The following is a 14,112-nucleotide window of genomic DNA, read 5'->3' as shown; positions in this document are numbered from 1 at the left end:
TGAAATTTTTAAAAATTAATAGTGGATAAGTCTGGAAAAAATACAGAATTATGAAATAATTATTATGTGTTGTTGAATATGTTTGAATTGTATTAAAATTTATGGTATTTAATGCTCTAATTTTTGTTAAAAATTAATTATAATTAATTTAGAAAGTTAAACTTAAATTAAGTTACACAATCGTGCAATTTCTTTTAATACTTTCGCGTTAAACTTTTGGAATTATAACAATGAAATTCACGAGATGGATTCAATATATGAGACGAAAAAGTTCTCATAATTTAGTTTTCTTGAAAGCTTCAGGGAAAAAAGGTAAATTTTCTTTTTATTTTTTTATTTTTAGCTTTTTAGACCACGCTCTTTGAAAAGAAACAATTAGATCTGGAATTCGAAGAAAAAATGTCGCGTATAGATTGCAAGAAATGTAACAATTTAATTATATTCTTTTTTAAAAAATCTAGTTATAAATTGCGATTTTGTCTGTTTTTTATTATTTTATATGAAAATTATAAAATAAAGAAATAATTTACACTTTATTAAAAGTAATTTAATTTATTTTCGAATATTTTTGTCTTTGGCAATGTGCTATTTCTTCTCAAATTGCTATAAACAATTATGAAATTTTTTATTTCAATTAAATTATTAAGAATAGAGGTATTTTTTGATAAATATCTTAAGTTTCAAACATCATAAATCTAAAATTTAAAGATTTATTATCTACGTCATTATTTATATTCATTATTTTTTTTTTATAAGTAATGATACTTTATCGCAAATCTGCTTATCTTGCGTATAGGAAAATATAAAAAATACATTTATTTATTTATTAAAATACACGAAATCATAAGATAATTAGATAAAACGTATGTAAACTGTAACATATGTTCCTTCAAGATTCATAAATAGGTCAAAATAGTTCCAAAATCTGCTCAGTTTTTTAAACGTTTTTTATTAACGATTTCTTTTCCAACTGTTAAATTCGCATGATTCAAGAAGAAGACATCTTGAATCATGTTAATTTAGTTGCTTATATTTTGCTTCATTCAAGAAGAAGACATTAAATGTCTTCTTCAATCAATCAAAATATAAGCAGCTCAATGTGAAATTTGTACGATGTCTCTTTGAGAGAAGCTGATTTTTGTCCAGAACTTCAGATAAGTGAATTGAGGCCCAGGCCAATTACAAATGAACTTTTTCGATCACTTTTCTTATATCAAACACTAAAACTTAGGCGCATTCTCTGTGTTCGGGTTTTATTCGTGACTGTACTAATCACTTATCATTTGTTGTACTAATATACATGATTTGATAATGAGAATCGACATCATATATTGAATTTAGTCTATATTTGTCAATATAAGATATACAAATTATATATATTATAAACATAATATAAATACTTTACAATTAAAGCTTTGAAATTTTTATATTTTAACGAATTAAATTTGCATACGTTTCAAATTTAGCAAATAATCGACAAAATTAAATATACAATTATAATATGCCTCGAAAAATTTTCAGAAAATTGCATCTGCTTTTAATTTATTAGATTCAGCTCTGATTCAATTGCTCTAGTTTATATATTAATTTTTATATTGTGAAAATAGCAATGTTAATTTTCTATAATATAATTAAATTTATATAAATATAATTTTAATTAATTATTTAATTATTATTATCAATATTAATTAAATAAATTGTAATAATTACTTACATACTAATTTATTATTTATTATATTAACGTTAAGAGAAAAAATTAAAATAGTGTTAGCAACATATTCATAAAATGTTAATGGTTTAATTTAATAAAATATCTACTTTTTTAATAAATTCTTTATGACTGCATTTTTTGTCGGTTAAAGAGAATTTTAATGTGACTAAAAATTCTACGGTGCATAATTGAAACATTACGCAAGTTATAATTACTTTTGCTGTTGTTCATCTGACCAAACACCATTTTTTTTGTTTTTAATTTTAAAAAAATTTTCATTATATATATAAACTTTATACAGTTATGTTACTCTCATTATACAACTTGAATACAATACGATAAATTTAATTTATGGAATATAATTGTTATGATGAAGCTGCAATTGCCACCTATTTCCATAGATATAAAATGTAGCAACCGACATACAAACATACGACCTTCTTCCTCTTTTTAATCTATATTTATTGTTTTTATTTTATTTTTTGGGGGGGTAAGAAGAAGAAGAAGAAAAAGAGGAAAAACGTCGCTATGTTTTATTTTGAAAGAATTAGTATGAAACATTTATATAAGAAGTAATATTCATTATTAACTCAGAGCTTTACATAACGTGTTGTTTTCGTCGTTTAATCTGTATTTCAAATGAATAATTTATTATCTCATAACAGTCATAAGAAATAATATTCATTCAGTATTATAAGAAGCAATTTCCTTCATTATACACGAAAACAACTGTAATAAATTCTATAGAAAATTAGCTTTTACTGTTTGCTTTTCATTTTATTTTTCAGCTTTTTATATAATGAAAAAGCAACATATATGGTGTAATTGCGGTCCTTAGTACAGGAAATAAAAAGGCCTATTTATCTAGGACTTACATTTACGTGGGCCTCAAATTTATTCCATTGAATTTTTTATGCATTGAGAAAAAGTTTTATTTTTGTCACCTAAAATATATTATGCTATTTATAAAAGCATTTTTTTATTATTATAATGTATTGAAAGCCTCAAAAAAATACGTGCTCGATCTTTTCGAGGCTATCAATCCCTGATGTCCATCTCTGAATATGCCTGCATAATTGATTGTATTGTTAAGAGAAAAATAAAAATTTCCGTTCGTATCCAATAATTAATCTTTTATAAATATTATTTATTCAATAATCTTATAAATGTACAGTATATTGAGGCCCTCAAAAAGATACGTGCCTGAGAATCTCTCGATTTCTAAAAGGGCCTGTGTAATTGTTTACTAGAATGAAAGCTTTATAATTTTTACACGAATCCAACAATTAAATGCATTTCTTATATATGTTACAGTCAAAACCCGTTTTTAGTTAGAACGCGTTTTAACTAGTTGAAACTAGTTTATACTGGATGTCATTGTTAAAACCCGTTTTGTCTAGTTAAAACTAGTTTTAACTCAAATTCATTTTTGACTAGCAGTAAATTCTAGTTATAACAAAGACACCCAGTATAAACTGGTATCAACTAGTTAAAACGCGTTCTAACTAAAAACGGGTTTTGACTGTAACATATATACGATACTAATTATTTTAATATAAATAAAATTTTGCTTAAATTCTTCGAAAACGTTTTAATGACTTCACCATTTGGCATTGGACATTAAATATCGTTTGAAATTTTTAAATATATTTTATTTCAATATTTATTAATATATAATTATTATTTGTAATTGATTTTCAGATAATAAAGTTGGATAAGCTAAAGGAAATAAAATAAAATAAATAAAAAAAATTGTTATTTTAAATTAAACTTTTTTTCTGCTAAACAAAAATCTAAATCAAAGATAAGGAATTTTTGACAGAGATAAGTTGCTTTTATAACTATTAAAATACTAGAAAGCCATATCTTTATATTGTTTATTCCTCAATATCAATGTTTAGGGAAGTTTTGTATATATATTTTTATCTTATAAATTTAGTAAACGACAATTTATGTTCATAGAATTGTTTCTTTGTTTTCTTCGCAATCTTCTAAGAAAATTGTTATTTACATTCAATCTTAAATAATATAAAACAAAATTGATTAAATGCTATAAAAATAAGTTTTTAAAAATTTTAAAATAAAATATATAAAAATATTTTTAAAATGTTAATTACATGTTATGAGATTTTTTTTATTTTGTAATAAAAAATAGAGAAAATGTTTCCGGATAAATGTTGAATATTTGCTCTATAAGTACATTTACAGACACGGAATATATCCTACTTTAAATTCATTTGTTTAATGTTTATGATCTAGTTATAAATTATATTTCATAAATTAGAAAAGTGTGGAGTATCTTTAATATCCCTGAAGCATACTAATGGAAAATCTCCTGACCTTAGATGGAAAAAAAAAATTAAGAAAAACATGAAGTAATTGATTTTGATTAAATTACTTTACCTTTCTTAATAAAAGTTTACCGCTTCCGAGTTTAATTTTGTTCAGAGAACATTAATGATGTAGTTAAAGAGAAATAAGGTAATGTTTTTGTTTTAATTTATCGTATTCTTTCATTTGTCATGCATCAATGGGGAAACTTTACTAGTCGTCTGTACTAAATCTCCAGGTATACAGTACACTTAAACAAAAAAAAATTTAAATTAAAAAATCAATAAAAAATACATAAATAGCTCTTCAAAAATTCAGAATAATCCATGAAAACACAGCATAATAAACGTCATTTAAGAGTTTATTCTTACAAAAATCAAAGATCAACTTAACGAAAAATAATCAAAAAGAAATCTGTGAAATTTTTGAATTGTTTTAAATCATAAAAAATGTTATAAATGATATTTAATTATGCAAAAAATCAAGTTATTTTTTGAGATATCGTCTTTATAATTCACGTAGACTCTTAAATTATAGAGAAGGTATGATTAAAGAAACATATTTTAAAAAGTGTTATATATTTTTAAAAATAACTCATAACTAAAGTTATAGAACATAATTATAGAATTTTAATAATTAATAAATTAACAAATATAAAAATAACGAGACCGTTTAATACATCATATTTTAAGAGAGATGTACTGCATTTATAATAAAATTTTCCTTTTTAATGTTTATAATTTAGTATTTATAGACTTCTGTTTCCTCAATTTATTTTATTTTTAATTAAAATATTAAATAGAACATTCATTAAAAAGTTTTTAAATTATTAAGAACCTGAAGTTTTTCCTACCCACCATATAATGCATCATTTATCATGAAATTTCAAGAAATATTAAATAGAAAACGTTCTTTCTAACTTTAAATCTTTTAGTAGGTATTAATAATGTAATTTAAGGAAGAATGGGATAATATTTTCTTTGAATTTGACACATTGATGCCAGAATGGTATGGTAAATTAAATTCTAAGGTTAATAAAAGGTCAAATAGAAGCTTTATATGAAGAAAAAAATTAGTTCTGTAACAATTTAAATATTATTTTTAAGCTATAACTTATCATATAAAAAGTATATTTAGATTTACAGCATTATTTTTCGTAAATTTTGTTTGTACAACTACACACTTTCACACTCAAGGTAGAATTAATTTTTTAAAACTATATGTAATTTAATTAAGCTTATTTAAATAAAGAATTCATTACAGTGAAGCTGCACAATTTTATATTTTTATCTAAAAGTAATCTTCTAGAATGAATCTATAGAAATGACATTACATGAAATATTCAAAATATATAGAAGAAATTTTAAGAAGGAAGAAAAAGTATTTTTCTAAAATTCCATTGCAAATTGTCATAAAAATAAAATATTTATTCTTTCAATTATCCATTTAAAAGATAAATTGCTTTATTTTTAAAAAAATATATTTTTTTTCCTGTTAAGTATTAAGGAAAATTATGTTCGATTTTTGCATTAATTTTAAATAAGAAGAATTAATTCATTTCATTTATCTTATATTGCATATTTAAGTAACCAAATTTTTTGAAATGTTACATTAATTTTTTAAATGAAAGAATGAAAAATATAATCTAACTATAAAGTATAATAATAATTATTTATTAATGAAATAAAAAAAATTAATTAATATTAAAATAATTATATTTGTTTCGTTTTAATTTACAAGATGGCACCACTAGCAACATCCTCTTAGCATTTAAATCATTATAATTACATTTTAAGATTAATATATTACAAATTATTATTTTCTTCCCTATTTTCTAACATTGAAAATTTATTAAAGAATTTTCGAGCGTTTATTGTGTCTGAATGATATTGATCCATTAAAAATTGAATTTTCAGGTTATTAAAATCGATTTTACTTTCAAACTTTTATATTATTTAGCAACCGTGCAACCGGATAATCTAACAGATCCTTCGAGAAGATACAGAAGTCTTTCTTTCATCGTTCCAATATGCTGTGCTGCTGTTGTTTTGGTGGCTGTATCTGTTGCTGTTTTTTTATTGATATGCAGGAAACGTAGTCCAAGAATGACAAATCTCTATGAAGGTGGAGTCTGATATTAATTTTTTTAATTTTAATAAATGCATTTATATACAATAAAATATTAATTATTTTCAGTTTCTTTCTTAAACTTTATGTTCTTCCTATTAAATTCATTTAAAATTCACTTTAAAATTATAATTATTTAAATATTATATTAAATTACATTCATATCTTGTAATTATTCTTAAATTACAATGGTACACATTACGAATAGTTTAATTATATTTTAAAATGATACTAAATTTATAATTTTTACTATAGAAAGTGTATCTCAATTATAACTTAACACAGCAAAAATATATATTTTATTAAAAGGTTCAATATTTTAAATTGAAAAGGGGAGGGGGAAATTTTTAGAGAAATGAATATTTAAAAGAATTTCCTCTTCTTAGTTAATAACTGTGTGATTCAAAATATTATTAATTGTGTCATCGTGACGATGACACAATTAATAATATTTTGAATTACATATGCTGAGATGCAATTTTAAATCATATTTTTAATGTATTTAATTTAAAATATATGCGCTCCATCTCAAATTAATAGCGACTTGCCCCTGTACATCATACTTTTCCTTTAGCAATAGAGTCGTGCCGGTCATCTATCTAACACCTTTCAGGGGAAATTTTTGAATTTAAATAACATGACTTTCGATTTGCATTGAAAGTTCTCATATAGTTAATTGGGGGACCTCCTACTTCTAAGATTTCCATACATGGTCTCGTCTTTCATCTATCCGTTCTAGAGATTAAGGACAAACATCGGACGACAGTGGGAATTTATAGGTCTACAGTTTTTTTTTCAAATTGCAGCGAAATAATTTTAATAATTATGAAGAGATTGTATAAAAGTTAAGATGAAAGTACTGATATATTAAATATTCTAGAAAATCATATTTTTTCTATATCAATCATTCATTAACATTTCTAATTATTAAGATGCTAACCCAAACCAAGTCAGATTACTCTAGTAATTTTCTGTTAATTTTTTTTTTATTTAACTACTACTCAACCAATTGCTACTTATAATTGACGGCATCTCTTCTGTTATATTCAGTAAAAGGATGTGTACATTTTGCAGCGATCACTCTTCTGAAAGAAACGACATTTTCTCCTTAACTGTTCTAGATTTGAACCACTGATTTCTGTTACTTGCCCTAGGAACCTAATATTCATCATATATTTGATAGCAAAAATAGTCGTTCTACTCTATAAGATTTACTCATTTTTTTAAATTGTACTTTTTAATCTTTCTAATGTTCGTTTTGTTATTTTTTCAAAAATTTTTCAACGTTTTAATCTAAAATTACATTTTTTATGCTGACTTTTATAAATCGAATTACTTATAGCTTCTGGGAATTTCTATAATCGAATGGAATAAAAAAATGTGTGTAATTTATAAAATGACTAAAAAATATTTCAGAAAGATTACATTTACTAATCTTATATAATTACAATTTAAAATTTAAAATATATTTTGAATGTTATTGAAATTTTTAAAATATATATATATATATATATGATGTCCACTTGCTTAATAAGTAAATTAGTATACATTAAATTTCAAATCTAGGTGTTCGCCATTCTGAAGATCCAAAGACTGATGCACTAGCGATGGGAGAATTAGAGAAAACTTACGATCAAAATAGGGAATCTATTTACTTTCCAACACCTTATGCTACTAGTAACATCCCTTTTGCTGGAAGAGATGATGGAAGAGTCGATGGAGATAGATGTAGAAGTTTGAACAGACCGAACATCAGAGGAAATGAGCATCTTTATGACATACCCCAACCCCTTCGTGATGATATAGTAATGCCTCAGATATAACTTTATAAATCTTTTTATTTTTTTTATTTTTATTTTATTTTTTCCTCAATTTTTTTATCTGCTACTTCCAATACAAAATGATCATTACTGAAATGCTGCACGTCTATCCAATATCAAAATCTTGTTAGCAAGAAAATAGGATGGTCGTTGGTTTATTTCTTCAAAACTTAATTTAGAATTTGTTGGATATAAAATTCTTAATAACTTAAAATTGCTTTCTTCTGCTTCTACAGTCACAAATCTTGTAATTTTTACTCCATTTTTTAAATAATTCCTAGGATTTAAAAAAAAAAGTTTATATTCTAAAATTCTTAAAATGGTTGAAAATTAAAACAGAAATAAATTAACTTAAAGTAAGATTTTAAAAAATTAAATTAATAGTTTTTCATTAAATTTACTTAATAATTTTAAAATAAAATTTGATAAATTTAATGTTTTTCCCTCCCTTATTTTTAAAATTCTAATTAAGTTCATTCTAGCAAAGAGGATTCATTAATTAAAGAAGTCAAAACGTTGATTTAAGAGGAATAAATATGTAAAATATTAAATTCGTTTACTTAAGATATTTAATAATTTAATTAAAGTATTTTTTAGGATAATGTATTAATTGATAATTTAATATTTTAATGTTATTTAATCTGTTATTAAAGATTTAAATTCGAATTATCGAATATATTTTTAGAAACATGAAAAACATGATAAATCTAAACAGAATCGAGAATACGAAGAAGGTGATGCTAGATATGGATTTACAGATGTAATGCATCATGGTATTTAAAGAATTTTAATACTTTTAATAAAGAAAATCACAAATTTAATTCACTGCATGCTTACAATTCCTTATTAAATAATCTAATCTGGCAAGTTATCATCTAGAAAATTTTGGTAATATTAATTTATAAAATTGTAATTATAAGAAAACTAAATTGTAGTCATTGTTACAGATAGACCTCACTCCACTCCATCTGCAAGTTGCGCTCAGTACAGCAAAATATTAAATGGAAATAGGTGGTCCATTCCTGAAAGTAATGATAGGTAATGCATATTATCTATCATATGTCAATTATATTCTGGAAATAAATAATTTATAAATGAAAAATTCAATGTTTTCGATACACAACTTGAAGATTATTAATTGTTAAATGGTATAAAATTGAATTCCTGTCATAAAATCTAGAATTTAACGTATGTTTGTAAGTTCTTTCGCCTGACGTATATGTGTATTTTATAATCAATATATCGAGAATTCTAAAACAGAGAAAACTATAAATCAATTTTTCGTATAAAATTAGGAGTATGAATGTATTATTTTCCAGTAGATGCATGTAATTTATGAATTTATTAAAAATACTTGTCATAAATTTATCGTATATGAAGAATTTTAGAATGTTATTTATAAAAATAGAAAAACTAAAGAAGCTAAGAAAATATAATAATTTTACATGGTTATACATAATATTTAATACTTAACAGTATGAAAATTCGAAATATTTTCACATTTATAATCCTCAATTTTTCATGCTGTTAATGAATCTTTTTATAAATTGTTAAAATTTAATTATAGAAAATTCATTTTGTAAGCAGCCTTTCAAGAATAATTATTTAAACAAGATTTTTAATCAAATATTTTATTATTACTTTGTAAGACTGAATGTATGCACATAAGAATATAACTCTTAAAACATTCTATAACCGTAAATTTTACTGTATCTCTTCAAATTACTTAAACATGTATTTAAAAAAGTTAATTACATTCTTGAATTTTTTAATTAAAAAAATAATCAGCTGATAAACTTTTTCACGATTAGGATTAAATTTTACAAGGTTTTTCTTTATTAAAATGAAATAAAATATAATGAAAATGCATTTATCTTAAGATGGCAGAGTATTAAAGAAGAGATACCCGTTACGCATCATCCCCTTCTCGTGGATGGAAGTGAACTTTCTGACGCTGAATGTGATCGAGAATATAAGTTTTCATCAGGAAATGGTAAATTTTTTCTTATCTCTATACGGCTTATTTATTTTTTAATATAAAGAAGAGCTTAAATTTTTTTGAATACAGGTAATGTTAACAAAAGTCAAGCTGCAATACGGTGTTAACAATGTAAGCATTGTAATAAATACTTGCAACACCAATAAAATAACGAACATTTAATAAAAAAAATAATTTAATAAGATAATTATAAAATATTTTAAGTTACAATAAAAGTAAGTATAATATAAGAGAAATTATAAAAGCAATCTCTACGTTAATTAATTTTAATGCATTTACAAGTGATACTTCTAAACATATTGTTAACATTGTGAATATGTTGTGAAATTCTCTTTCAACATATATAATTTAGAAAGAACTGTTTTACTAGATAAATTCTGTTTAATAATTCAGTGTCTAACTCATTATAGCTGAGAGCTAACCTCAACTAGAGAAACATGAAATCCTAGTTAACTTTATCTGGGATTCCATTTTGGTATCCATTAAATGGGAAATAATGATTAGTGGAAGATTCTAGTAGTCTACATAAAAGAAATATTTGTAAACGACGTCGGAAAACACGTACATTACGTTGTTTAATAGGAACATTAACAGTTTTTTTTACGATTGTTTTGATATGCACATATAAATTGCAGAATCGTTTAATGTAAAAAGTAAATTCTCGCCATCATAAAGAACCCCCCAGAAAATTGCCTTTTGTATAAAAAAGTATTTTAAATTTTCAATTTTCTACCTGTAAATTTAAATGCAATTTACTTTGCTGAATAATTTTATCGGGAAAATTTTCTAAGAAATTAATTTTCAATGATTAAAGCATTATAGAATATAAAATGATTTATACGTCGACGAAATTAAAAAATTATTTTTATTTACGTAATTCTGTAGACAAATTTCAAATTAATTAAGTTTTAATGCTTGCACATCATGTTTTAATGTTAAAATAAGTTTTAAAATGTTAATTATATTTTAATTAAATAGAGTTAAACATATTTTTTTTCCTGAAAATAGGGGAGAATGTATATAATTAAATATTACTCCGGTACGATCTTGAAATTAATTATACAAATTTTTTATTTATTAGTGATTTTCCGAAAGGATCATAAAGATATTTCGAAGAAAATATTCTTTTATTCTGAATAAAATACACACATTATCAATATTAACAGTTTAATTTGTATTGGGATTATTTCATTCCTTTATTTTCTAGTTGAGGATAAAATTGTAAATCTCCAGCTTCATTCTAGTTTGATTAAAACGATAAAAACCTGATAAGAATTTATCAAGACACGCTCTTTATAAAACCATTTCTAGATAATTAAGCAAAATTGTAAGGAAAATAACGTAAAATATATATATATATAACGACGTCATTTTTATTTAATTGAATTATAATAATTTAATTCTTTATATATATTATAAAGTTACGAATAAATGTTGAAGATTTGTTATTTTTATGTTCTCAGCAAACAACTTCACTACTTTTAATTTCATATTAATAAAAGCAACAAAATTATTGTTTTAAAATAGAAAAGATGTAAGAAAGACAAATAACTTTTAGCACTTGAGACAGAAAGTTAAAAAAAAAAATCCATTAACTGTGATGTTTACTGTTATTCTAGGTGAATTTGCTGACGTAATTCAATTGCAAAAGCGACGATGTACCCATTACATTATGCTTTCTCTTCTGTTTTTATAACTTTCTCTGCAAACAGGAGATTAAAAATAAATATCTTTAAACACGAAAAAATTAAATAATTGTTAAAACGTATCCAATTATAAAATTAATTCTTTTTTAACGACTTTGTGTATTATGAAAACATTTTTTTCATCTTCCTTTTCTCTCCTCCACTCTGTTCTTTTTTTTAATATGAGTTTTGTTTGGATAATAACGTTTATTGCCAAATTTTATACTTTTATCTGGTGTCACTTTCCATTTCAGTACGAGTTACTTCCAGGATCCAATTTTGGAACTCCTATTCTTCGAATTTTTAGGGGAATTCCGATCGTTTCCCTTGATTAGCTGACTGTCGACCAATTTGAAAAATTTGTACTCACTGATGTTAATCTTTAACTAAAGTTAATTCAGTTAGTGTCACAATATATAGAGCACGTAAATGTTTTAAAGACGTATAAAACTATATAAATAAATAAATAATCAGCTCTTGAACAGCTATTCAATTGTTTCTAAATTTTACTCCCATTCTTTATTAATTTATATTAAATTATCATTTACAAACTCTATAAAATAGCTCAATTTAGTTTTATTTCTTTCAATCTTCTATAATTTTTTATATTTTCACTCAATGATTGATTTTATTTTGGTTATTTTGAATACATCCTCAACGTGAATATATTGCAAATATGAAAAAAAAATCATCTATTCGGTTGTATCTTATTCAATAGTCACGGATCTTATTATCAAATATAAGAAAATAATTGTAGGTCTGTCGATAAATATATATATAAATTTATAAACTACTCTACAACTGAAATCAGAAATACTTCCCATAAGAAAAACTATCTTAGAATTCCAAAAATTTACTTATTTCTGGGAATAAAATAAGGAAATTGGCATAAAAATTAATGTATTTTTAAAATAAAATTTCAGTGATCGAACTTATAAATACTTTTCGTTTATTTAAAGCTAAGTAGTGCGTAATTATCATATTTGCATGTTCGATTTTCTATAGTTTCTTTAAAAATTAATTATAGTGTTTACTAATATTACTGAAAGACTAATTAGAATTTTTCTTTAAAGTATACAAAAGTTGATTTTATTTATTTTTTTGTCAAAGAGTTAATTTGTCCTGCATAATTATTAAAGGCTAAGCCAATAATAAGAGCTATATAATTTACGAAGTGCGATCGATTTATTAACTTTAAGATGGATTTCTAATAAGAAGCTGCATCCATCTGGAGGACATTCGAGGAAATAATACTTTTATTCGATATTTTTGTGCCAATATCTTTCACAATAACAATTGTTTGAAGCAAATTATTGGATTTTTAATTGAAATTTTATAATATTTTTATAAATTATTAATTAAAATCGACGTCCCAAGTGATACGAAATGAAATGTTTTTTTCCATTTTAATCTATTGTTGAATATTATTTTTGTAAATTAAATTATTAAATTTATATTTGCTTCTTATTGATTATTGATTCTCTATTTACGAATAAACTACAATTATTTAATTATTAAACTAGGTATGAAAACAACAGTATTGCTACAGTCCAATTGGTAATTTTGAAGTCCAAGAGATCTTATCAAGACGTCCAGAAGAAGAAAGTTCATTTCTTTTTTTCCAGAAGGATCATTTAATTATGAATGTAATTGGATTAATGTGAAAATAAATTAGTATCTTTACTCTTCATCTGTAACATCTGTCAAATTTTAATCGCATACCCCAATATGTACAGATGTAAATTGTGTTTCAAATTCAAAAAAACTGTGAATAAATGCGTAGATTTTATAGAAAATTATGTTTATCGATTGCTTATATATATAAAGATTTATCAAATAAATTAAATTATTTACTACACAATTTATAATAATTATTTTGATAGTAACTGTGTTGTATAGGTCCCATAATAGGGGGACGCAACCGGGGTGTTTCGCCCCCTTTTATAGGGCCTCGTATGTGCTGTCCCGGCGCCTATGAGCTTTAGAGGACCCTTCAGAGGGAAAGAATGAAAAAAAATTATCAGTTCTGTGATTTTTCTTTTCCAAATTACGAAATGACTTTGGCTGTGGGCTAATTTTTATACTATATTATTTTTTCGCTTTAATAGCATTATTTGTATAAATAGGATCTCGAAAGAGGGACCCAAAATGCTCCTTGCTCCGACAGCTTTCCGTTCTCTCGGGTCACCGGTGCTGCCATCTGTCAGTTTGCATTAAAACTAAACATTTACATATATTTTAAAAAGTTTTAACATTTACTACTTATATTAAACGTTATGTAAATCATAAATTATATAAAATAAATTATAAATTTCCTATATAATTAATTGGACGTTAATGGCAATTATTACTAGCATTGAAATTTACCAATGCATTTCACTGAATCGTATAAACATAATACGAATAATTTAATCACTTAATTTGTATTATGGTACTAGT

General features: G+C 23.8%; 1 protein-coding gene across 3 annotated transcripts in view; it reads left to right on the top strand.

Moving 5' to 3' along the window:
* The window catches only part of LOC136985427 (cell adhesion molecule Dscam1-like), a 71,378-nt gene extending 58,017 nt beyond the window's left edge, over positions 1-13,361 (top strand). For 2 of the 3 annotated variants that reach the window (XM_067282706.1, XM_067282708.1), the window contains 6 exons: positions 6,002-6,166; positions 7,736-7,974; positions 8,675-8,762; positions 8,937-9,027; positions 9,870-9,982; positions 13,197-13,361. In XM_067282706.1, the coding sequence (XP_067138807.1) occupies positions 6,002-6,166; positions 7,736-7,974; positions 8,675-8,762; positions 8,937-9,027; positions 9,870-9,982; positions 13,197-13,234 (734 nt within the window). In that variant the 3' untranslated portion in view covers positions 13,235-13,361. Of the gene's footprint in view, positions 1-6,001; positions 6,167-7,735; positions 7,975-8,674; positions 8,763-8,936; positions 9,028-9,869; positions 9,983-10,057; positions 10,100-13,196 lie in introns of all 3 variants that reach the window. The other variant, XM_067282707.1, reaches the window with a different exon arrangement.
* Positions 13,362-14,112: the final 751 nt, after the last annotated feature.

This window comes from Centruroides vittatus, unplaced genomic scaffold (assembly GCF_030686945.1).
Source record: "Centruroides vittatus isolate TY-2023 unplaced genomic scaffold, ASM3068694v2 contig_970, whole genome shotgun sequence".
Classification (NCBI taxonomy): Eukaryota; Metazoa; Arthropoda; class Arachnida; order Scorpiones; family Buthidae; genus Centruroides; species Centruroides vittatus.
The sequence above is the reverse complement of the archived record's forward strand: the minus strand, read 5'-3'. Positions and strand labels throughout refer to the sequence as shown.